Raw genomic sequence first — 22,638 nt, 5'->3', positions numbered from 1 at the left:
TCCGCGTTACCTGGCAAACAGTTGGTATTCAGGTCAAAGGTATCGCAGTTCCCTTTCACTTGCCATTTAAATCGAAATTCAATCAAGTGACCATTTCGGTGGGAAAATAAAATCTGATTTTCTCACAACCGCGAAGCAATCCATAATGCTCATTAAGAAGTAAGTGCATCTTTTGCACAAGAAAAGCATGCAAATGAAAAGACACTGAAATATAAAATAAAGTAAGCCACCATTCCAGTTGCAAGGCGAACTTTTAAAATGTTAGCAAAATCAATAATTCGTGTGTAAATATTTGATAAACTGCATTGTGAGCTGTGCAATGCCATTATTTATTCACACGCTAGGGCTGTCAAGTTATTGTTATTAATTAATGCTTTGTGTTCCCCGAGAATGGCTGCGAAATGTTTTCAAGCTTTATCACTCACACTGTTGACTTGACTTTGAAATTACATTTTCCCAGAAATTTCTTTATGCTGCACCCAAATTGGTGTAAATTTGCTTTCATCTAAATTCCTCGTCCTTTTCATTTTGCAACTGAGGAAAACAATTTTCCAAGTCAATGATAAGCCCGTTCAAATGGCCGCAAAACGGATCAAATCTGTGGACGCTGTGCATCCTGAAAGAGTTCCTTGAAATAACATTGAAACATATACTTTTTATCTCCCACATATCGTCCTTTTTTTTTGAGCAGCTCGCCTTCTTTTTAGTGTTTGTATACCAATAAGATCAAGTGGGATTTTGGCCCTGGAGCGTAGTAAGTATCTGCCGGATTGCATCCGTGAAGGTCTCGCGGTGGTGTTACCACCTACCTACCACACGCCACATGCCACATGCTACATGCCACTCCACTTCAGCATCCCTTTGGTCATCTTAAATCGCATTAAAGCTCTTACCACCACCATCGAAGTCAGCCAATCGTGGTCTCTTAAGCATACCATCCACATCCTTGGCTACGCACACATATGGATTAAGTTGCATCAAATGATTTGCCCAATTTAAATCGCTGGCATAAGTCTCTACAGCTGGGGTTAAAATAGTAGCACCACTTTGGAATAAGTTGATAGGTACTAGAGTTCTTAATTACTGCCATTGCCTTTTCAATTTGTACAGCTTTCAAAATTCTTTTATATTTATTCAGTGTAAAATGAAATATGAAATCATATTATTTTGAGCGCAGCTGTACGTTTCGCATGCACACAGCCGTACTTAGTTTGAATTTTTTGTGAGAAGTGGGCTGCAGGGGGAGGTAGGAGGATCCGGGGGCCAACAAAACATTTCGATTCCTTCGCTAACTGGAGCAAATTCAAAGAAAAATTTCCCTCAACGGCTTTGGCTTGCTTGGGCGCACTTCAAGTGGCAAACACACACTCAAGCACACACCGTACACACTAAACACACCAAGCACACACACACACGTGTTGCACGGAAAATCCCCGCTGCGGGCAAATGGGAAGTGAGAGCGGAAAAGTGAGAACGGAAAATGCAACAGAAAAACTAGCGACGCTTAATAAAGCCACACGAAGCGGAAATGAGCGTGTAATGTAAACGGAAATGCGTTGAATGACGCCATATTTGTTTTTGGATTCCGCATGCGAACGCGAGTGCGAATGCGGATTGGTTTCGCAATTGAAATGCTCCTCCAGCTGCAGGACACCATCCTAGTTATCCTAGTCGCTACCCCCGAGCGGCGACAAAGTGTTAAATTGTGTTCGCCAAGGAATGACAGAACGCCGGCAAGATGTGAGCTTGTGAGGATGTGAGGAACATGGAACATGGGCAGACAACCAGCGATCGGGGGAATACCCGTTTTATGTCACCGAGCGCTGCTGGCAATCCCCGCGGCACAGTGGATCAATCATCCCCAAATCGGACTGCTTATTAATCATGTCGATTAATTTGCAATTGATTAACAGTGCTTCAGGGCGACAGTAATGCCTATTCATTTCATAAACAAATAAAACGAGTTAGCTGGTACTCAGACTTTAAACTTTCACTTTCGTATTAAATGCACTCGAAACTTTCGGTGCTTTTGTTTGTTTGGTGGCACCATTTTGCACCACTGTGCACACTGCACTCGGGGGACAGAGTTGTGCAAGTGTGTGTGTGTGTGTGTGTGTGCAGGACATACATCATTGGTTATTTATTGGTTTCCACTAAATAAATCGAACTGAAATTGGCAAACGTCGCAGAATGGCCATCATTGGCCTCTCCTGACCCCCTGACCTGTGCCATCCACGTACCATATCCTATATATATATATATTTTTTTTTTATATATAGGATATACTATATAAGTAGAACTCCTTACGTTCACCCCGGACATATTAGGGCCGCCACCCAAAAGGCCAACGGCGAACGGCGACACGAGAAGCCGAAAGTTTGCCCAGCAAACTCCAAGTCACTCCAATAAATGTTGGCCAAAGTTTTTGGCCCGCTTTGGTTCCAGCTTATTATTTATTCAGTCAAGTTTTCACTCCGACACCAGATCCCAATACATGTCCCCCATTATTGGGTCCATATGGATATATATACTTTTATATACATATATGTATATTTGCGATGTACATAAGGGGCTATGTCATTAGTCGTTTGGGCTGCTCTTAGTTAGCGGATGATTTGCCCGATTGTCAACTGATTGCAGTCGCACCGAAGTTGGCCAAAACGCCAGAAAGGACCCCCGATCCGGATGAATCCAGATATGAAGGCAACTTCCAGCTGTCAAGGGGATTGGTGGGTGGGGGAAAAGGTAAGGAAAAACGATGCCAGCGATAAGAAGGGTAATAACTTTTAACACCGCTTTAGGCCACCTTCAAAATGTGGCAGCAAAGGTGGGGGGAATGTGGGGGGTGGTCGCTACGCTTTTGGCCAAATCATTTGACATTGTATTTGGGCCAGATTAGATAAACGGTTTTGTAATACTCACAATCTGCTGCAATGATAAATGAAATATTTTAGCATAAATAATAGGGCCCACATTATCTGCAAAATGTGTGTTGCAGATCTTAAATCAATGGAAATTGAAATATTGAAATACGTATAAATCAACGACAGCTGCGGTTCATTGATCCTTGTGCGAATATCCATATATTTTCTAATTTAAATAAATAAGCACACACACACCAATGACAGCTTCTTAATCCTTGTGTGAATGGCGGCGAAAGTTCCAAAAATCGATGCATAATTCTCATGCAGTCTGGCTAATTAAATTTCCATAGCATACTTTTCAGGGGCCATTTTTGCTCTTGATTAATGACAACTTTAGCTGGCACCGAATTTTCACTGGCGAAAACGAACAAAATTGCGATATCACCGTGTTTTTTCTACTTTGGAATTCAATAGTTTGTTTAGTGTAAATTATGGGCAAACACTATTTATTTCGGCTAAATGTGAGATAATGAGCAACATTGCTGTTAAACAACTAATAAATAAATTTGTATCTGCTGTATATATTGGTTTCAAACACAACATTGTTAAATATTTGCAATTAAAAATACTATTAGAAATACTATTTTATTTCTTTTCCTGATTTATAAGCATTTTTGCACTTAGCATTTGGCATTTTATGTTCAAAAATGCGCTTTATGTAGAATTCTTATTTTCCAGCTCTGTAAAAGAGAAATCTCAGACGCTCTCCTTCCAGTCTCTTAATTTTGCAGTCAAGTCCAGTTAGCTTAGTGCCAAGCAGTCTAAAAACAACAATAAGAAAAAGAAGAGGAACAACAACAGCAACAACAACAACAACAACAACATAAGCGCGAGCACTTTGCACACAACAAAAGTCTCCAAACAATAACAACAACTTAATCAACACCAAAAACAGAGCATAAAAAGCAAGAGCGCCAAGGAACAGAACGAGAGAGAGAGGGAGCGAGACATAGTTGAAAGTCGAGCAGCGGACGCGTAAGAAAGGGACAAAAACTTAAAGAAAGAAAGGGAGAAGAGTGAGAGAGGAGAGTGAGTGAGAGCGGGGGAGCGGGGGGCGAGCAAGAACTGCAGCTGAGCACATAAAACAAAAACAATGCAGCCAGAGAAATAAAAACAAAAACAAAGTTAATCTCAAACAAAGGCGCCGCATGCGAAAGAGAGGGGGGGAAATAAAGTGACGAAGAGGGAGGAGGAGGGGAAGGGTGCACAGAGGACCAAAGCCTCAAAGCGCACAGCGAAATGCTCGTAAAGCTTTCAATTAAAATTAATAAAAATCTACGCGAATTAAATAAACACCAGCTGGATTCAGAAGCAGTTGGCCAGGACAGGTGCCACAAAAAGGTGAGACCTGCAAACCCAATTAAGACGACAGCCATAAAAAACCAGCCGAGGGGTAAAGGGTGCGGGGGGTAGGGGAGAGGGGGTGGTAGTGATGGATTTAACGGTAAAAGCATTTAATTGTGCTCTCATGTTTATCGATTGGCTTGCAATTTACAAAATGTGCTTTTACAGACATATTTGCCAATTTACTTCATTTAATTTCATATACATTTAATAAAAAAACTAATAACCGTTATGATTTCTGATAACTATTGTGTGGTATTTGTTTCAATTTTCTAGATTTTACAATTTAAATCGAACATTTAAGCTAACTAATAGAATCAAAATAACTTGATTATGCGCGCAGTTAAACTGCACATTGGCAAACTAAATTGATTTTGCAATTAAGAATATATATATTTTTTTGTTCCATCAAATTGACAGCATCTCTAGTGACAGCAATTAAAGCTTTAGTTGTCGAACTTAAGCTGCCTTCGTTTTCATATAAACTTTGTTGCGAGCGAAATGCAATCAAATGTGCGTTTGCATAAATGGGGTTACACAAGTCAAATGCAACTTTGAAAGCCCAGAGGATCGGAATCTGGCAAAAAAACATAAAAAAACATACAAAAAATACAAACAATACAGCAGATATAGTAGCTATAGTATATATAATAGGAGGGAGAAAGAGAGAGAGAGAGAGAGAGAGAGAGAGAGAGGGGGAGCAAGGCAATATGTAACACGCATCCGGTTACGTGATGCGTTTAACGTGACATTCGCATCCTCCGTGGATGTCTGCTGGTGACACATTAACCTGGAATGGAGGAATCGGAGGAGGAGCACCGGGCACTGGGCACCCACTGTCCGCCGGATTATATAAATTGAATTGTTTGGCACAACATGGCCCAGGCCATTGAGCAGGAAGCTGGAGGAGGAGCTGGAGCTGGAGGAGGCGCTGGAGGACCATACAGTTGGTGAGTCGCTGGAGTAGGTGAGTAGGTGCGTGTGTCTGGCGCTTAGAAAATGGCCAAGGCTTTTGCGGCCAACTCCGTGTCCTGGCGCCCCGTTGATCCAAAGCTCTCGTAAGCCGGCCAATCGGCAGACACACAACAAAAAAAAACAAAAAAATAGAAGAAAAACACGACAGGCAAAGTGATTTCACTCGAGTTTCTTTTACATTTCTTTTTTTTCGTTTTTCGTTTTTTTTCTTGTTTTTTTGTGAGTTCCGTATGGATTTATGTGGGCCAAGCGTCGAAGGTAAATAAGTGGAGCAGCCCCATGCCATCCTGCACTAATCAGACACTTATGTCGGCTTTGGGATGTCCTGCGGACGAGCAGCAAGGATACGTGGGATACGTAATTTGAGCAGCAAATGGGGAAAAATTGAGAGAGAAATGGAGAAAACTGGGGAAAAAATGGGGCAGAAGGACGGACATAAAAAATAGCAAATTATTTTGCTTATTTCGATGTTTACGCTTCGCATTCAAATTTTGTTTTATGGACGCTCAATGGCCAATACGCAAGGAACATATAAAGTTTCATTCGCATACACACTGTCACTTACACTGCGAGAAACAAGTAAGTCGCAGCATGGTTATTTTAAAGAAGTAACTATCAAAAGCAAACGACTTATGGGCTTGTCAATGCATTCATTTGCCCAACGAAATGTTCGTTTTATGTTCAGCACTTATTTTTTCCCAGTGCATCGAGTGGAGCATCAGGCAGGAGGACCATTAAGAATGTTTGTCCCGTTTATGATTCATGAATGCTCTTTGTTGCTGCCATCGGACGAATGAACTGTCATCAAATAGCTGGCGTAACTTGAGCATCAGTTTGGACTTGTTGCCTTCGATGTTCGGATGTTTGGATGTTTGGGCACTCGATGGGTTTACTTAGCAGCTCTTGAAGAGTATCGAGTAAATGGATTTGCCTAAACTCATGGAAATGCTCTTGATTGAAGGTGTGTATATGTGCAGAGCATTCCATTTTGATTGGGGTTCAATTAGATGTCAAAACAATATGATATCAAATGCGACTTAGAACTACAAACTACAATCAACTACAAACTCAAGTCCTGAGCTCATGCAAATAGCAGTTTTGTGCATTTAGCTTGGCTTAAACTTAAACACTTTCCTGTCGATTACAAGCAATTCTGAAAAATGCTCAAAACCTTACATTTCCAGCTGTGAATAAAGCCCGATTGGAAATTTTAGCCCGACTACCTTTGGTCCACTACTCTTTCGCTTTTGACCAAAAACTGATTATTTTATGCGAAAAAAGTGCCATTTTTTATCTATGATATTTAGCAAGTGTACTTCGGTTTTATGACTGGCATAAAAATGTCTTATTCCCGCAAAACGTATCTTTTTTCTGTTTTACCGCTTCCATTTGAAGCGGATAAATTGTATCCCACTGCATTGACTGTTGTGGCTGGGGATCTGGAAAATCAGTCGCCCGATGACGTTTGCACACCTGCACGCTCCACATTCCGACCCCCGGAACACCTTTGACCCCCACAGTATCCACTGACGTCGTGGCCAGTGGAGCATCGAAGCGAACCAGTCAGCCATTTAGCCAGTCAGCCATTTGGCCAGTCAGCCAGTCAGTCAGTCAGGCTGTCAGCGCACAAATGGCGCCACAAATGTTTTGCCCCTTTTTCGCAATGGAAGGATACATTTGTAACTTCTATTGATTTTTAATGCACGCCTTCTGTCCTGCCAGCCAAGGCGTCGTCGTAGTCGTAGTCGTCTGAGTAGTCGTCGTAGTCATAGTCGTAGTCGTAGTCGTACTTGGTGCTCGGAACAAGCCACCAAGCCATGAACTTTACGAGGCGAGGAAGCCACCTCCTGCTCGGGCCCAGACTCCGTCTGGCATACCAACGTCCTTAGTCCTTGCTCCTTCGTCCTGCTACATCTCAATTTTACCCCACTCTGCGTTTCTTCCGATTCTGCGGGTGTGCGGGTGTGCTGTTGTGTGGGTGTGCGGGTGGGTGCGAATTTTAATGCTTGTAGCTGGGAAAACAAACAAACATGTCACAGTCGAGAGGGCTGGCCGCAAATCCGCCATCTTCTTCGGCGATGCCATTGCCATTGCCAATGCTCCACTTGATAACTTAATGCCCCACGCATGCTTTCACATCCACATCCACAGCTCACTACCACACACACACACACATACGCATACGCATACGCACACACATTACCCGTACACACGGACTGACACTCATGCAGACAGACAGCCGGACGGACAGCCATCCATCCGGACGGACGGACGGACAAACGGACGGACAGAGAGACGGAGGGACGAACGGACAGCTTTATAAACAAGCAGGCAAACAGGCAACTGAACTGCCTGCCCAAAACGCCGTACCGCCTATGCACTTGCCTGCTGGAGATGACTGCGTGAGAGTTCCGATTGATGCCGAGCCAAGGATCGCGGAAGGAAGTTCTTGTCCTTATTTTCCGCTACCAATAAGCTGTATTTGCGACCAAACTAAGACTTACATACCTCGCTGTATAAAAAACGATTTTGAGTTTCAGAAAGTCAGCAGAGTAGTGAAATGCATCGCTGGTTTAGCTAGTTAGCTCTGCTGAGAACACTTCTAGCCATGTTGTGATATGAAAACCACTTTAGATAATGAATTATTGGACAGTATACATGTATGTATCATGTGTGTATCTTTGGAACTACTTACGGTTGGAGAAGGCGCTCAGTGGGCGCGTGAGGAGTGTGGCCATCAGCAGGAGCAGCATCACTGGCATGAATGTCGGCGAACGTCCTTGGTGCACTCCATTTTGCTTTTGTTTCTGCTGCTGCTGCTTCTGCTGCTCCTGCTGCTCTTGGTCCTGATGCTGATAAGCCAGTTGGTGGTGGTGGTGGTGGAGACGTCGGGATCGGGTTGGCCTAATGCCATCCTGACTGCTCAGCTGCAGTTGCAGCTGCAGCGGCATTTTTAGCATTTTAAGCAGATTGCACGGCCTGCAGATCGTCTGTGGATTATTGTTCTCGGATATCGTTTATCGTGTATCGTTTATCGCTTATCGCTAATAACTAGTAGCCTATCACTGAAATGAATTCGCAATGGGTGCTGCTGCTGCAAATGTTGATATTGCAAAATCATTGATAGTGATGATGTGTTTACATAAAAGCACACTCCAAACGAATCGAAACCACAACAAGCACTAGACCATCTGATACCCCTTAAATCTAACCTTTCTGGGTATTGCCATTATTCAATTTTAACTTATGCCAAAGTTATGCTCATTTCTTTTGATAACTATGAGCAGAACTTTGTGTAAATAAACTTTATTTGGTTTGATATCAAATTGGAAAGTCTGAAGTTGCCTACTCAACTGCTGGCCATCATACCCGCGTTGATTTTCAAACAGGGGGTATAATAAAACAAATCCGTGTACAATTTAAATCAGACAATTGACAGATTTGAGCATGGACAACAACGACAACATTGTAAGCACATAATAAATGTTTACACGTTCATTGTATTGTACTCGTATTTACATGACAAATTTATCTGGCGACATCGACGCGATGGCGATGGTTTGTTGTGGGGTTGAGGAAACTTGGCTGGAATGGGTGGCGTTTTGATGGCTAAATTATGTGCGGTAATAATGGTGATGTTCTAATGGCCGCTGGGCGATTTTCACGGTGCTGCGTGCATTAAAAATTTCGTGAATTCACGTGGCGGCGTACTTTGCAGCACCGCCTCATTTTACGACTTGCCACATCCTTCAACTTATTCCGAAAAAGTTTTCAACGTGCCAGCATCACAACGGCGACGTGTAACTCACTTTCAGCCACCCACTTTTGCCGTTTTACCCGCTTTTGCCGCTTTCTCTGCCCCCTTTTGGCAGCCACGCCCCCTTGACAGCCTTGACAATCTTGGTACATAAAGCCAGATTCGTTGGGCATAAATGGCATTAATCAGTTTGCGGTTTACTTTCGCAAGTCATCCAACTTCTTGGTGGGAAAGTAAAAGTGCCAAAGTGTAACTTTATCGTTTAGGGAAGTTGCATATCGAAATCTACAAGTTTCTCTCTCTCTCACTGGGAATTCGTTTCAAGTATGTCCCGAACTTTTAAGGTAATTTCGAATCATAAATGTGGGAAAACGGCTTTGAAAACGAGTATTTTATGAACAATGAAACCTGTACGCAGTGCACCTTGCACTTTGGCTCATGAGTCACGAAATGGCGCACAAAAACCTCCACGAATCATTCGTTTTTGGAAACCCAATTTGCCGAGAATCCCCCGTACAACATATTCAATTTCAGCAGATTGCAATTTGCTTAAGATTAAATTTCACAAAGAATTTCCAACGCCTTGGGTGCCATCATGCAGCCAGGTTCCTGAAATTTCCAATTAAACGTACATATGTATGTCGATAAACACCGGATCTGTGCAAATACGAGGTGTTCTGCTTCAAAGGAGTCTTTAAAGAAGTAAAAGGATATCAGCACCTGGATTACAGGGCAAATCATGTTATGTGCTTCCATACCGAAAGAGATAATAACATGAATTACACCGACTGCAAAGTGTGTGGCTGGCGTGAAGCGTACATAAATTCAACACTTTAACGATTAATGCGAGAATAAGTTAAATATTTTCTACGAAATGAAATTGTTTGCTGCATATTTCAGACAACAAGGCGAACGGACCAAAGTTGCCAGAGACAATTTAATTGGCTGGATTTTAATTGAAATCCATGCTACACACAAATTGATGTGTCGCAAAAGCAGGAGTAATTACTTCTAGCTAGAAAATAGTTTCGCAAAAGTGGTAAACAAATATGAGCAAATAATAAACAATATTGCCTTATTGAGGTTGATCTTAAATAGAGAAAATTGAGTTTCATTGCGAAATACTATTAGCAGCGTATCGCATTTGCATTGTCAAGCGTTTTGTGGCTGAGCAATCCGCTAAATTAGCTGCTGTGAATGAACTTTGGCCACTGAATACCCATGGAGCTGTGTAACCAAAGCCGTAACCCCAAACCCAAACCAAAGACCAGGATCCAAGTGGAGAATCCAAGACCTAGACCTAAACCGTGCCAAATTTAATCGCCTTGCGGGGGATCTGCGTATTTGCTGTCAACTCGGGCATGAGTTAAGCAATCCTCGTGGCATTAAGTCTGCCCTGCGGTTGGCTAGACCAAATTGAAAACGAATTAAAATGAAATTTCAAACGCTTTGTGCCAAAAGTTTTAGCCAGCTTTTTCTCTGCACCGCGCCACACGCCACACGCCACACGCCATACGAAATACTTTGGCAAAGTACTTAAATGCCTTCTATTCTATTCTATTCTCAATTCTATTTTTTTAATTTTTTTTTAAGCAAAACTTCGAAAGTTCTATATATATATTCATTGCGTTTCTACGCGTAAAAAAATGCAATTTCCATTTTGATTGGCTTATCAAATGGAAGAGCTCAACCGTTCTGAACGATTTATAAACTATAAAGCTTATAGCGATCATACTTTTGATCAGATTATTTGTTGCTGCACTTCGTTTAGTGAAAAGCACATAACTGGCTGCCCTTTTCGTTAAAATAACTTTCTAACTCTACCGAGGGTACTTAAGCCATTTTATGAGTAAGCTTACTGGCCTTTGGAAAATATTTTAAAGAAATGTGTCACCGTACGGAGAGTGCCAGACGTGCTTTTAATTTTCAGTTGCTCCGCTGGAGTTTTCGACATTTTACGAGCTTCCCCACTTTGCATTGTTAAGTGGAGGAGTGCCAAATTGACAGCAGAAAGTGCTAAAAACATAAATGTTTAACGCAGGTGCTTTCCCCCGTCCGGTTGTTTGAAATATGCTTGTGAAAAGGAAAACAGAATGGAAAACATTCCCATTTTTTTTTCTTTTTTTTTTTGGAGCTGGCTGCGTGCGGTGCTAACATGGCTGATAATGGTGAATTTTATATTGATATCACGAACTGCACTAAATCATCAATTAAATGATTTTATGATGCCATTTTGGGGATTTTTACCCTCTGGCAATTTTGCTTGTGGTTCTTGCCCAATATCTCATGTCCTGTCCCCCCCTTTTTTTTTCTGTCGGATCTGTTTTTTGTGATTTGGTTGGAGTTATGCTACAGTTGGAGTTCCGTATGTTGAACATTTAAAAATGCTATGAATAATGGCAATCGACAGGCAGTAATTTCCAAGCTATTGTAACTTAAAATAACACTTCTGACTAATTATTATAAATGTTCATTATAACTAAATGATGGTATTATAATTTCAAAATACATTTGTAATTGGTATCCCTTTTGAAAATACTTTTACAATTTTCAAGTCTTCTTTCAAACGCAAGTTTCACTTAGGTAGTTTGGCCTGTACTCATTTTTTTCTAGATAACACCTGCTACCATTTCGCCGCGGCCAAGATGCTAACGGTAATGGAGAGACTAACGGTAACGGGCACGGCAGCAACAGCAAACCAACTTGACGAAGCGACGGAAATGCAACACTTTTCCTTTGCTCTTCCGTTTTGCAAATTCCCGTTTGTTTTACTAGCTTTTGTTCCTGTTATTTCTTGGCCACTGTTTGAACAACGACACAAAAAAAAACACCTAAAAAAAATGGGGAAAATAACGTAAAGCGCACTGGAGCGCTTGAATACAAAAAAAAAAAAAAAAAAGAAAGGGGAACACAGGGAATTACCAACATCAACACAAACACAAACAAAGCGCCCGCCGGATTTATAATGGCAAAGTAAACAAGCTTACGAGTCGCGCGCGACTTTTGTCCCGTTAGCTTGGCTTTTTGTTTTTGCGCGCGCTTTTTTTTGGCGCGCTTCTACGCTTTCGCCAGGGATATCGCGTAACGGTGGAGAGAGCGAGAGCAAGTGGTGACCGCGTCCTACGCCAGCCGAACGCAGAATGCAGCAGACAGCGCAGCCATCAGCGGCTTTTATACGCGGCCCACCAACCCGAGCACTGGTTGCCCTTCGGCTCCGACTTCGGCTCCTGCGAGAGGGTAACGGAAGTTAGTGGGTGAGCGATAGAAAGCGGGGGACGGGGGTTTCGGCTCGTTTAGCATATGTCTGCCGCCATCGACATGGGCATCACTGGCACACGTGTGCGTGTGCACGCACAGCAGAGTTCGCAATAATAGTGGATCTGTTGCATTCTATTCCAATTGAATCTATTGTGAATCAAAGTGAAAGTGACGATATATTAGATATGCTGATCACATAAAAGTGTTAATAGAGTGTACGCCTACACATTATTGATAAAACCAATCATTATTATTACAGCTGCACCTAAAATATTGGTATGCTAAAAAAGTCACGGCCTATGTAGGTCTGAGGACATTCAACGAATGCAGGAATGTCAAGCCTTGCTAGTCGTTTAGCCTAAGCTGTGCGCGAGTGTTTGCATATTTACTTTATGAATGTGTTTACCAGCAAACTTTGGCGCGCAACAGAGACAGCAGACAGCAGACGGCGAGCGAGCGAGCGAGAGGTACGTGCGAAAGTGCCAACACTCGCATTAATGACACCAGCAACAACAACAACAACAGCAACAACAAAAAGGCAACAATTTGAATTGTAAGCCAGCGAACAGCCAACAGCCAACAGCTCAATTAACTATCCGTCCGGCGGACGGCAAAGTGTGTCCGTGTTGACTTTCTCATACGCATAATTCCCATTATTTTGGCAATTACAAGGATGTAATGGCACTTGCATCTGCTTGATATTATTTAACCCGTAAGTGTGCGCCATCGCGCTGGTTCACAAGGTATGTAAATATGAAAAATGCATTGCAGCGCTGGCATTTCCATTGTCCGAATCGCAATTATTAATGCAGCATGTGCACAGGTTTTAATGACAGTGTAGAACTCTGTAAATGTGTGCATCTCAAAAAGCTGTAATTATGTGCTTTATAAATCTAATAATCTCATTTTGTGCACTTTGGGGAATTTAGTAAAAATGCAAAATATATTAATAGGCATATTAATTGAGTTCGTGATCCAAAAGTCACACTGTACTTGTGTTTTTTTCCAGCTGTGCAACGCATCTGTTTGTTTGCCAGTTCTCCGTGCAGCATAAAATGAGCAGCAAGTAATGTGCATACATGTAAACAGGTTAAGGGATAAAGTTCATCACATGTAAATGGATATGCCTGATTAATGGCAAATATGAAGGATATACAGGAGCTGTGTGTGTGTGTGTGTTTGCTGCTGTCGCTTTTTGCCAGTCCTTTATTGCATTCGATATGCTGGCATTCCGTGGGCCTTCATGACAATCAGTGAGATGTTTAATTATTTTCGATTAAATATAATAACTGAGTAGATACTTGTTGGCGTTAACCTCTCGTTAAGAAGTTCTGCAACCCACAAAATCATCAGCGAGTCACAAGTTATTTCAACCAGATAGCATTACTTTAAGTCATGCATTATCCTTACACTCAGAACTGCACTCACTTGGTTATGCTCGTAATTTGCAGTATGTTTTCCATCTATCTTGTAATTGCTGCAACTTTCAGCCCGAACCTCTGGCAGGAACACTGGCAACTCGAATCGAAGTCCCCTTCAGAGGCGAACCACTCAAACTTGAACTGAACTTCCAGACAGGGCTGCACATGCGGGCCAAATGCGATGCCAAGTTCTGGCCAAGTTAGTAGTTTCATAAGCGAGACCTCAAGCCGAACAGCTCAAACTTGAACTGCTTCTTGCCAGGGATTGCTTCTTGGTAATGGTGATGGCAGTGGCGATGGCGATGGCGACGGTGAGGTGCTCACATGGTGAAATGGTGTGAGCGCAAGGTAATTGAGATGGATCCGGGCTGGTTGGCATCACATCCCGCGGCTTCACGCAACAAACACGCCGCACCTGCGGCACTTTCCCGGAACCGGCTGCATTCCGTCCGGAGAATGTTGTGTCACCTGGCGGGGAAACGGGCAAATTGGGTGAGTGACAGGCCCCGACATTCCCTCGATACCTCAAATTGGGTTGGTCCATGTGTGTGCACTATAAAATAAATAATAAATAAATAAACCAAATAATCGAACTAAAATGAACTTATCCTGCAAATAAATATGGTTGAATTTCCTGCACTTGTCTTATATTGTCATTAGCAAATCATAGTGATTATCACAAAGCAAAAATCACAAATATTTTTGCACATTATATGAGTGCTAGCAAACGTTTACAAATAAAGTTCTCAGCAGAAACAGTTAAAAATATCATCAAAGTGCCAAAACTACACAACAATTTCTGGGATATAGTATGTACATACATATATACTATATGTGATATATAGTTTTTGCGAGTGTGCACAGCTTGTGCAGTTTGCGTATATTTTGCATGGCTGGGATAACTTTTGGGTTCATTGACAATGGCCACCACCACCCATCAAAAGTCCCCGCATACCTAGCAGCCTCAAGGATTTTCGGGTGGCGTGTCTCGCATTTCACTTTCACAACTTGCCAACTGGCAGAGCAAGCAGATAGAGATGAAGAATTCATGAATACATCCCAAGAAATGCCAGATATACATACATATACTCCATATATACATACGTATGTACATATGTACATAATATGTATATAATCTGAGACTGGCGAGGACATCGGGGAGTCGGCGAACAATTTGTATTCAAGCGATTTGAGAGCACTCCTGAAAGTAACATCATTAAAAAATTCACCATCGCCTTGAGTAGCTCGACTCGGCTTCATTCTCAGGACCTTTCCGCCGCACCTTTCTGCGTTTTTCATATTTTTGAGAAACCGGGAAAATCGCACCCCAGAGGCCTCAATCATCAGGCGTCCCGAATGGCGCCCACTTTCACTCCCATTTCCCGCGAGAGTCATAGTCATGGGAATTTCCATCAAATGCAATATCTCGTAAGCGGCCAAATTGTTGTACAATATATGGTGGGTGACATTCCAGCGCAGATACGGCGTTTATGCCACACAATTTAATGATTTCTGAGACATGCGGCAAGGAAATTTAAAGCTTAAGCTCGACTTTTTCAAAACAGATAAATCATTTTTGATAACTTGGCTACAGTTGTAACCAATAGAAAAATAATTTCATTTACTTAAAACTAAGTTAAATATAATATTCATATTCCTTAACTTTAAGCACTTTTGGAAACCGCGATCACAGTAAAAATAGTGTAGCATACATTTGCGCGCATGCAACATTCGAATTTCGAAATGTAAAATGCGTAAAAAAATATATTGCAACTAAAAGATGCATAAACTGGCTTTCTGCAGAGAACGAAAGAGAAACCAATCCATTCCGACCCCAATCCAATCCAAACCAATCCAATTGAACGCTCGTTACCTTTCCGCTGCTATTCCGATTCTTGCTGCAGGCTGTCAATCGAAGTTTACACGGGATATCGATACCGGCTTCCCGGGAATCAATTCGTAAGTAGTGGCGCTGTGGCACGGGCATAGGTATGGGTATGGGCCATGGGTCATGGGCCATGGGGCACAGGAACTGGCATCCAGAATCCAATAGAAAGTTTCACCTGCACCGCAGCAGTGGCAGCATTGGCAGTAGTGGCAGCAGCAGCAGCTGATGTGGCAGCAGATGTAGCAGCAAAAGAGCCGTTGACTGGCAGTTCGGTTAGCTCGGTTCGAAGGGGGCCTCGGAGGTTCAGAGGATTCATGGAATTCACCGGATTCATTGGATTCACTCGAAGGCGAGAGGGTCAGGTTGCCATCGCTGCCAGGCAAATAGCTAAAACATTTTTGCCCAGGTAACTTTTTAATTAAAGCTGGCAACGTTCGTGGGGGGGTTCAGCGGGGTTCGGAGGGGTTCTTGGCCAACAAGCTCCTTTCTCCATTCTCCATTCTCCATTCTCCATGGCCGCCTGGTCCTCATCATCGTCATTATCACCATCGTGGTCGTCATCTCATCGGACGGCAGTTAACAAACGCTTCCTCGATGGCCACAATAAAATGCGTTTGCAGCTGCAACAACCACAAAACCCCCCTTGCGGTTTTCATCACGATTATTACAGTGGAAATTTGCTACGTGCATACAAACATGCACATATAGAAATATAATTGTATTATTATCCTGCTGATGGTACAAGTTCAAATATTCTGTAAATATTCTGACTTTCAGTTTCAAATTTCAAGATAGTCGCATCCATTTTGGCCCTTTTAGCAAAGTGCACTGTACTCAGCCAGCTGGCAGTTGTTATTGGAATTTTCGCATTTTATTCAGAATCTCAGATGCTGGCCGACTGTGTTGAAACCAATTTCAATTCATACAAATAAAATCAATTTCATTTATCGCCGCTTGCATCTCTCGTTTATTTTTTATGCCCCTGCAGTTGCAGTAAGCAATTTTTAATTGAAAGAGAGAGAGCAACGACAGTTATCCCAATAAATATTCGCACAACTATAGCTGATCTCTCTCTCCCACGCCAACGGCCAATGCGATCGCCCAATTCTCTCGCCATCTCCCTCTTTCCTCTTCTGCCGAAATGCTGAATTATGAACAATCACAGGTTAACGTTGTCCGGCTGCCAGGAATATAATCAAACTGCACAAACAACTCGACCTCATAAATAGTTAAGGGACTGAGAGTACGGGAAAATATAAAAATGTTATTCCTAGTCCCACATCCTGAGGCCCGGCGGCGTCGTCTATGTCCAAAGTCCACTGGACTGGTTACCCTGCCTACCACCCTCCCTCGCTCTCTTTCTCTCCACTGCACCTGTGTGCGTGTGTGAGCGGTGTGCGTCCTCTGCCTGTGTCCCGGATCGCAGATTTGTGCTGCCTACTTGGCTATTTTCCCGCCAAAAACATAATCCTTTTCATTAAGAAATGTGGTCACATATGTAGATCAATGTAATATTTTCTAATGAAAGTTTTTAACGTTTTTTTTTGGTTTTTAAAAGTTTCTTTACATATGTATGCATTGTGCTTATAACGTACTTAGCCACTTGTGTGTATTCTAGATATAGCCATTTTCCTGTTGGAAAGCTGGCAGCACTGTGCATTGCTCTGTTCCCTTGGCTTTTGTTGTTGTTGATTTTTTGTTGCTTATTTTGTTGTTTGTGCTGCTTCCATTTTTATTGCCCGGTGGCCACATGCGAGTGGAGCCCAAGCTCCTTGTTTACACAGTCCAAACTAATTGGATTGGCAGTTTGCAACGCAAGAAGGAGCCGGCGATATATTGCAATGCGTTTGCCTTGTCTCATCCTTGCTTTTAAGGCACAACGACGACGATAAGCGCAGGGAAACCTGGTCACACTTGGCAACTCATTCATTGGCCTGGTATCACTTTTACAATCCAATTATTTCACACCGGAAAATTGTGGCTGGCTTATGCTCCTAATTACATACATTATATACATACTAGTTACAAAATTTTTCAATTTTTCGCATTTTTAATTAGGGGTGACATCATAACGCATATATATTTATATGTACATATAATTGCAATATAAACGTTTCAAAAATGCCTTTAGTGGGGCTTGCCGCACTGCGAACAAGTGCGAATTGGCTGGCGCAGGGCCAGCATGCGGTTGCGATCCATGCGATAGATGTGATCCTGTATCAGCTGGTCGGTGTGGCTGCGGATCTGGCTGCGATCCTCGAGCACCTGGCGCAGCTGATCCAAGGCGCGTGCACTATCGACTCCGGGCAGTGCCTCCTCCTTGGCCACCAGACTCATCTCGGCGGTGCCCATATCGGCCATGGCCTCGGCCATCAGATCAATGTCGCTGTCAACTTTGAAGCACGAGAGGTATTTCTTCTCGACCTCCGGTTTCGATTCCACTTTCGGAAGAGTGTCAGTGGCTTCTTTGGCCTCATCCTTGGTAGCCTTCAGAACGTATCCCTTCTCACTGGCCCTCTGGTAGCTCGCCAAGGAGTAAGCACCCCTCGGAGGCGTCGGGTGCTCCGTTTCCATGACCAAGAAGCCCTGGGTAGTGGGAACGAGGGCCCTCTTAGGCTCGACAACCTTCAGCGATCCCTCCTCTGGCAAGGACTGAGCACCTTCGCAGTCTTCCTTCTCGCCCTCCAGTTGGATTTTTTTCGTAATATGGACGGGAACCCCGACGCGGGGGAACTTGCCCGCGAAGTGAGGGGCTTTGAAGGCACGGAATCGACGCATGTAATCCATGTACCACAGATCCCAATGACTTCCCGGCTTGAAGACGCAGAGGGATTCAAATCTCTGGGGTAAGAAACTCTTGTGCGGATTGACGCCCTCACAGATGGGAAAGATATCGCTGAGCAGCTCGAAATTGGGGCACTCCTCATCGCCCATGGTGGCGAGTGCCTCCGCTGGAACATGCGGATGAGTTACGATGGAAAGATATGGATAGGGCTGCAGTGGACTCGGTGGAGCCGGCATGTTGTAGACCATCGACAAGGGGCAATCATTGCTTAGCATTAGTTCCTTTGACTCTTCGCCTTTTGAAGAGTGATTGCCGGGATGCATCCCATTGACCACTGCGTCCTGGATGGCCGGGAACTCGCCCACGCTGTCCAGGTAACTCTCGACCTCCGAAGGCAGCTTGACATGCAGGCTGCGCAGACCGACGAACAGCGGCGGCGTTTGACCCTTGTGATCCTTGGGATCCGAGGCCATCAGGCCGATGGGATAGGAACGCCGTGGAAGGACACCCGGGCCAAAAACCCCTCCGGCTTCGAAGCCCATGGGCAAAATCACCTTGGGCATAAAGACGATCTTGTCCAGCGGAGCCTCGCCCGGGAACAGGGAAGCCGGCACCTCGAAGCAGGGCGTCTGGAAGCCCTCGAAGTAGTCGGCTGCCTGCTTGTCGTGCTTGTGGACATCGAGGTAGAGCCGGGCCACCACAATGCGGTTGGGGCTCTGGTAGACCATCTTCGGCATGACCAGGTTGAACAGATAGGGCAAGTACGTGGTCTTCTTCAAGACCACCACCTGGTTCTCATCGCGATGCACAGACTCCATTTGCTGCATTTTCGATTGCCGACTGTTAGTTGAATTTAAACAAATTTCTATATTTGCACCCGCTCAGGAACTTGTTTCTATTCAATGACTAGTAATCAATTTTTCACAGATCCTTATGTGACAGTTGAGTTTGTCAAACAAAACGACGCCTTTTACTTTCCTGCTGATTTCATGAAATTTCAAATTTGACACATAAAGTATAAGGTAACTTGATCCTTTCTTCCGGAAAACAGTAAAAATTAAACATTTTCAGCTGTAAATGCTACTTGATTGGTAATTTATGACTTGTTAGCATAGGCTCATTATTTCTACCGATAATGAATATTTTTATTAAATAATCAGCTTTAGAAAAAATGTTAGTAGTGATTTCTAATGCTCCAAATCATAAGCCTAAGGATAAGATACATTTTCTTTTGTTATACAAGCTCATGGATAAAAGCAATCAATATTTGCTGTGACCTTTAAGAGGTCGAAGAGCCTAATGTATTAGGCCATCTACTTAATTTGTTACGAACTGAGAAGTGGTATATTTCTTAATTAAGTGAAAATTGTGTAAAGTTGTTCGGTTAAGGCGCCTCAGACGGCAATTTGGCAAATTAGACCATCCACATGGCATTTGCTTTCTCTGCTTTTTTTGCTTTCTTGCTTTCTTGCTCCACCTAACGAGCCACGTTCGGCGGGGTCAGGTCGGCCATCCACTTGTTGGTTCGGTCTTTTGGTCCTGGCCTGGTCCGCTATAGCCGCTTTCAGTTGTCCTTACACATTTCGCAAAACAATAAAAATGTTTAAAGCAAATTGAAAGCCACGAGTTGGAGCTGTGCACTATGGGGCAAAAGACCACTTAAGTGGGCCAAAGTGAATAATTCGCACAGTTTAAACGTTATCGAGATGAAATTTTAGCCATCTTTTACTTCTGTGCTAGGAAAATAATGTCAGAAAATAATAAAATAATAGTGAAATATCCTTTTGCTGGTAAACGATACATTTGTATCACATCGTTTGTTTTTAAGCGATTTTTAATCATTAGATTCTCTTGATTACCTTACACAAAAACTTTGTGCGAACGAAACCAGCTGCGTTTTAAAGACTTTTTAAAAGCCTTTTCAAAAGTGGCCCACAGTGCAATGGAGGCACAAAGTTTGCGGCTTTGCCAAACTGTTTCTCCGGCTTCTGCGTGGAAACAAAAGCTTTATGCTTTCTTTAATAAATCAACAAATTATATTGTTATGTATAATTATATATTTATATTAAAGATGTTTAAGCTAAGATCTTAAGCTAAATGGGTAAACGTGTTGAACAATTTAACTACTATTAAATATGCTATAAATTAATTCAAGTTCTTGCTTGAGGAGTACAATTTTCTTGCTGTGTAGAACTGCTGTTGCTACTTTGTTGTTGGGAACTTTGTTGCGAAATGTGCAGCAAGTGAGAGGAAAAAAGTGCGGCGGAGAAAGTTGCAGCCGGGATTGAGTCCGGCTGGCAGTACGTATCGTTCACTTTGGTTTCGTCACAAACATTTCGCAACGTCGCTCCGTTTTAATGGCGACCCATGGACCCTGCCCCTGCCCCCAGCCCCTCCCCTCGCCCCTTGCCCCTTGCCCCTACCATCAGCCGGAAAATTCGCGGCCCTTTTGTTGCTTAATTGGCGGCCGGCCGAGAGAAGCGAGTCTGCACTGCCACAAATTGCCGGCCGAGTTGGCTACGTGCTGCCCCGGATCCGTCGGATCCTTTGGCTCTGCCGCTGGGTCCAGCGCTCCTCGGATGATTGCAGCAGTCCGCTGGCCATGGCTGCATATACATTTTCGCGCCGTGCTCATCCATCCCACGTCCACGTCCGTGTGCCATTTGCATTCCGCCATTGTCCTGCGCCAAGTCGTTTGGCCGCGTTGAATTCAAGGGGGGGTGCAGCAGGGGTTGGATTGGGGGCAACAGGGGGTGGATTGGGGGCAACACGGGGTGGAGGTGGCAGCGTGGGCGTCTGCTGGAGTTTCGCTACGTGTGCGCCATATAACTTGGCCGGCGTCATTGTCATCGTCGTTGTCCATTGTGCACCAAGTGCAGTACGTAATCACAACAGCGGCAGAGAAGCACAGTGGTCTGCAGCCAGCAGTGCATGCAATTACCACCAAATTACCTAGTTAATAATATATATGCCACATTTTCCTGATTAAAACGGGAAAATACAATTAATATATGTACATATATGTACTTGGTATTATAAAAAAAAACACTTAATTATAGCACTTGAGCCACAGTGCAGCGACATCGGGAATGACAGCGGCGAAACAATGTGGCAAATGTGCAGGGCTGGCTTTTGCTGGCGGTGGTTGCCATGTTGACGATGGTGGCGCCCACTATTGCCACTCACACCGTCGCCAAATCTGGGTCCCTGCATGGATCTGGGGTGTGGGCACGAGTTCGAGTTCGTGTCCTGGTCCTGGTCCTGGTCCTGGCCATTGCAGTTTGCAGTTATGTCACATGTCTGACTTAATTCATTCATTTAGACGACGACGCTGACAATTGTAGGTGTCGGCTGCGCTGCGCGCCCTCTGTCATTTCGTTTTTGTCAACGTCGTCGACGCAGTGCAGCAAAGGGCAAGGATTGGGAGTGCATGGAGGCGATGGGATAATGGCTTGGGGACGGACGCCAAAGATGGAGAATTGCGGGGCGTACCGGAGCCAGTGGAGAGCCATTATAGCACCGACATTGTCAATGACTGGCGAATTATTATTGCCTGACGGAGGCAGTTGGACGCCAACGAAGTAGGCGGCCCCCCCCCTCCTCCCTCCGCCCATCCACCGGCCATGCCCCATTGTTCCTGTGCGCCACTGCCACATGCATGTGCATGTGTAGGCGGTATATGTGTGTGGGTGGGTGAGTGTGCTCCATCTTGTTATGACAGTTGGCACCAATTTCCGCACACGTTGCAGGTGGCCCGTGACCCATGACCCGTGGGCGTTTGAAAATGACGTGGGGGCGCCACCAACCATTTGTCAGACGGTCAATCAGAAGTTGGCGACCCTCAGACTTATTGCAATACGCGGCGTTGTTTCACAGCTGGTCCGCAAATTGATGGCACTTTAATGTTTCGCTTACGAAATTAGTGCAAATTTATGAATAACAGTCCTTATTCCATTGCATGCATTTGCATTTAATTTCACGATAAATCCATTCTATTTATGTGCTTCTTTGAATATCTAACGCTTTTTTGAAATAGCAGTCTATTGCAGAGTTGCATTGGCCGCCGCGTTGCCAGCCAGCGGAAATAGAGATGCCAGATGTACAAATTTAAGTTTCCGATTTGAAATGTTATACAAAATGTAACCGTCAAGTCTTTAATTCAAAACAATGCAATCCCCACGCATAATTAGCTTTCCGTTGTAGACGAACCCATAAAAAGGTACAAGAAATTTGTATATATGTATATATTTCATATGTATCATACAAAATTTCCATTTTAAGATTTA

General features: G+C 43.6%; 2 protein-coding genes across 3 annotated transcripts in view; both read right to left on the bottom strand.

Moving 5' to 3' along the window:
- The window catches only part of LOC122623212 (tyramine beta-hydroxylase), a 31,217-nt gene extending 19,099 nt beyond the window's left edge, over positions 1 to 12,118 (bottom strand). Inside the window, exons 1-2 of one of the 2 annotated variants that reach the window (XM_043802225.1) lie at positions 11,923 to 12,118; positions 7,939 to 8,308 (exon numbers count right to left, since the gene is read on the bottom strand). In XM_043802225.1, coding sequence (XP_043658160.1) covers positions 7,939 to 8,203 — 265 coding nt within the window. In that variant the 5' untranslated portion in view covers positions 8,204 to 8,308; positions 11,923 to 12,118. Of the gene's footprint in view, positions 1 to 7,938; positions 8,338 to 11,922 lie in introns of both variants that reach the window. The other variant, XM_043802224.1, reaches the window with a different exon arrangement.
- A 5,503-nt stretch (positions 12,119 to 17,621) lies between these two features.
- Positions 17,622 to 21,029, bottom strand: LOC122624247 (DM7 family protein GE17491-like). Its single transcript, XM_043803732.1, has 2 exons — positions 20,969 to 21,029; positions 17,622 to 19,232 (listed from the first exon to the last, which is right to left on the bottom strand). The coding sequence occupies exons 1-2, from the start codon at positions 21,027 to 21,029 to the stop codon at positions 17,695 to 17,697; spliced, it is 1,599 nt and encodes a 532-aa protein (XP_043659667.1). The 3' UTR covers positions 17,622 to 17,694.
- Between the last annotated feature and the right edge of the window lie 1,609 nt (positions 21,030 to 22,638).

This window comes from Drosophila teissieri, chromosome X (assembly GCF_016746235.2).
Source record: "Drosophila teissieri strain GT53w chromosome X, Prin_Dtei_1.1, whole genome shotgun sequence".
Classification (NCBI taxonomy): domain Eukaryota; kingdom Metazoa; phylum Arthropoda; class Insecta; order Diptera; family Drosophilidae; genus Drosophila; species Drosophila teissieri.
The sequence above is the reverse complement of the archived record's forward strand: the minus strand, read 5'-3'. Positions and strand labels throughout refer to the sequence as shown.

What these genes read in the sequence shown, in the direction of transcription:
- LOC122624247 (XM_043803732.1), bottom strand. Translation starts at nt 21,029, where the DNA reads ATGGCGGAATGCAAATGGCACACGGACGTGGACGTGGGATGGATGAGC. An exon ending in GATGAGCACGGCGCGAAAAT is followed by an intron (nt 19,233 to 20,968) that starts GTATATGCAGCC and finishes CAAGTTCCTGAG; the next exon opens with CGGGTGCAAATATAGAAATT.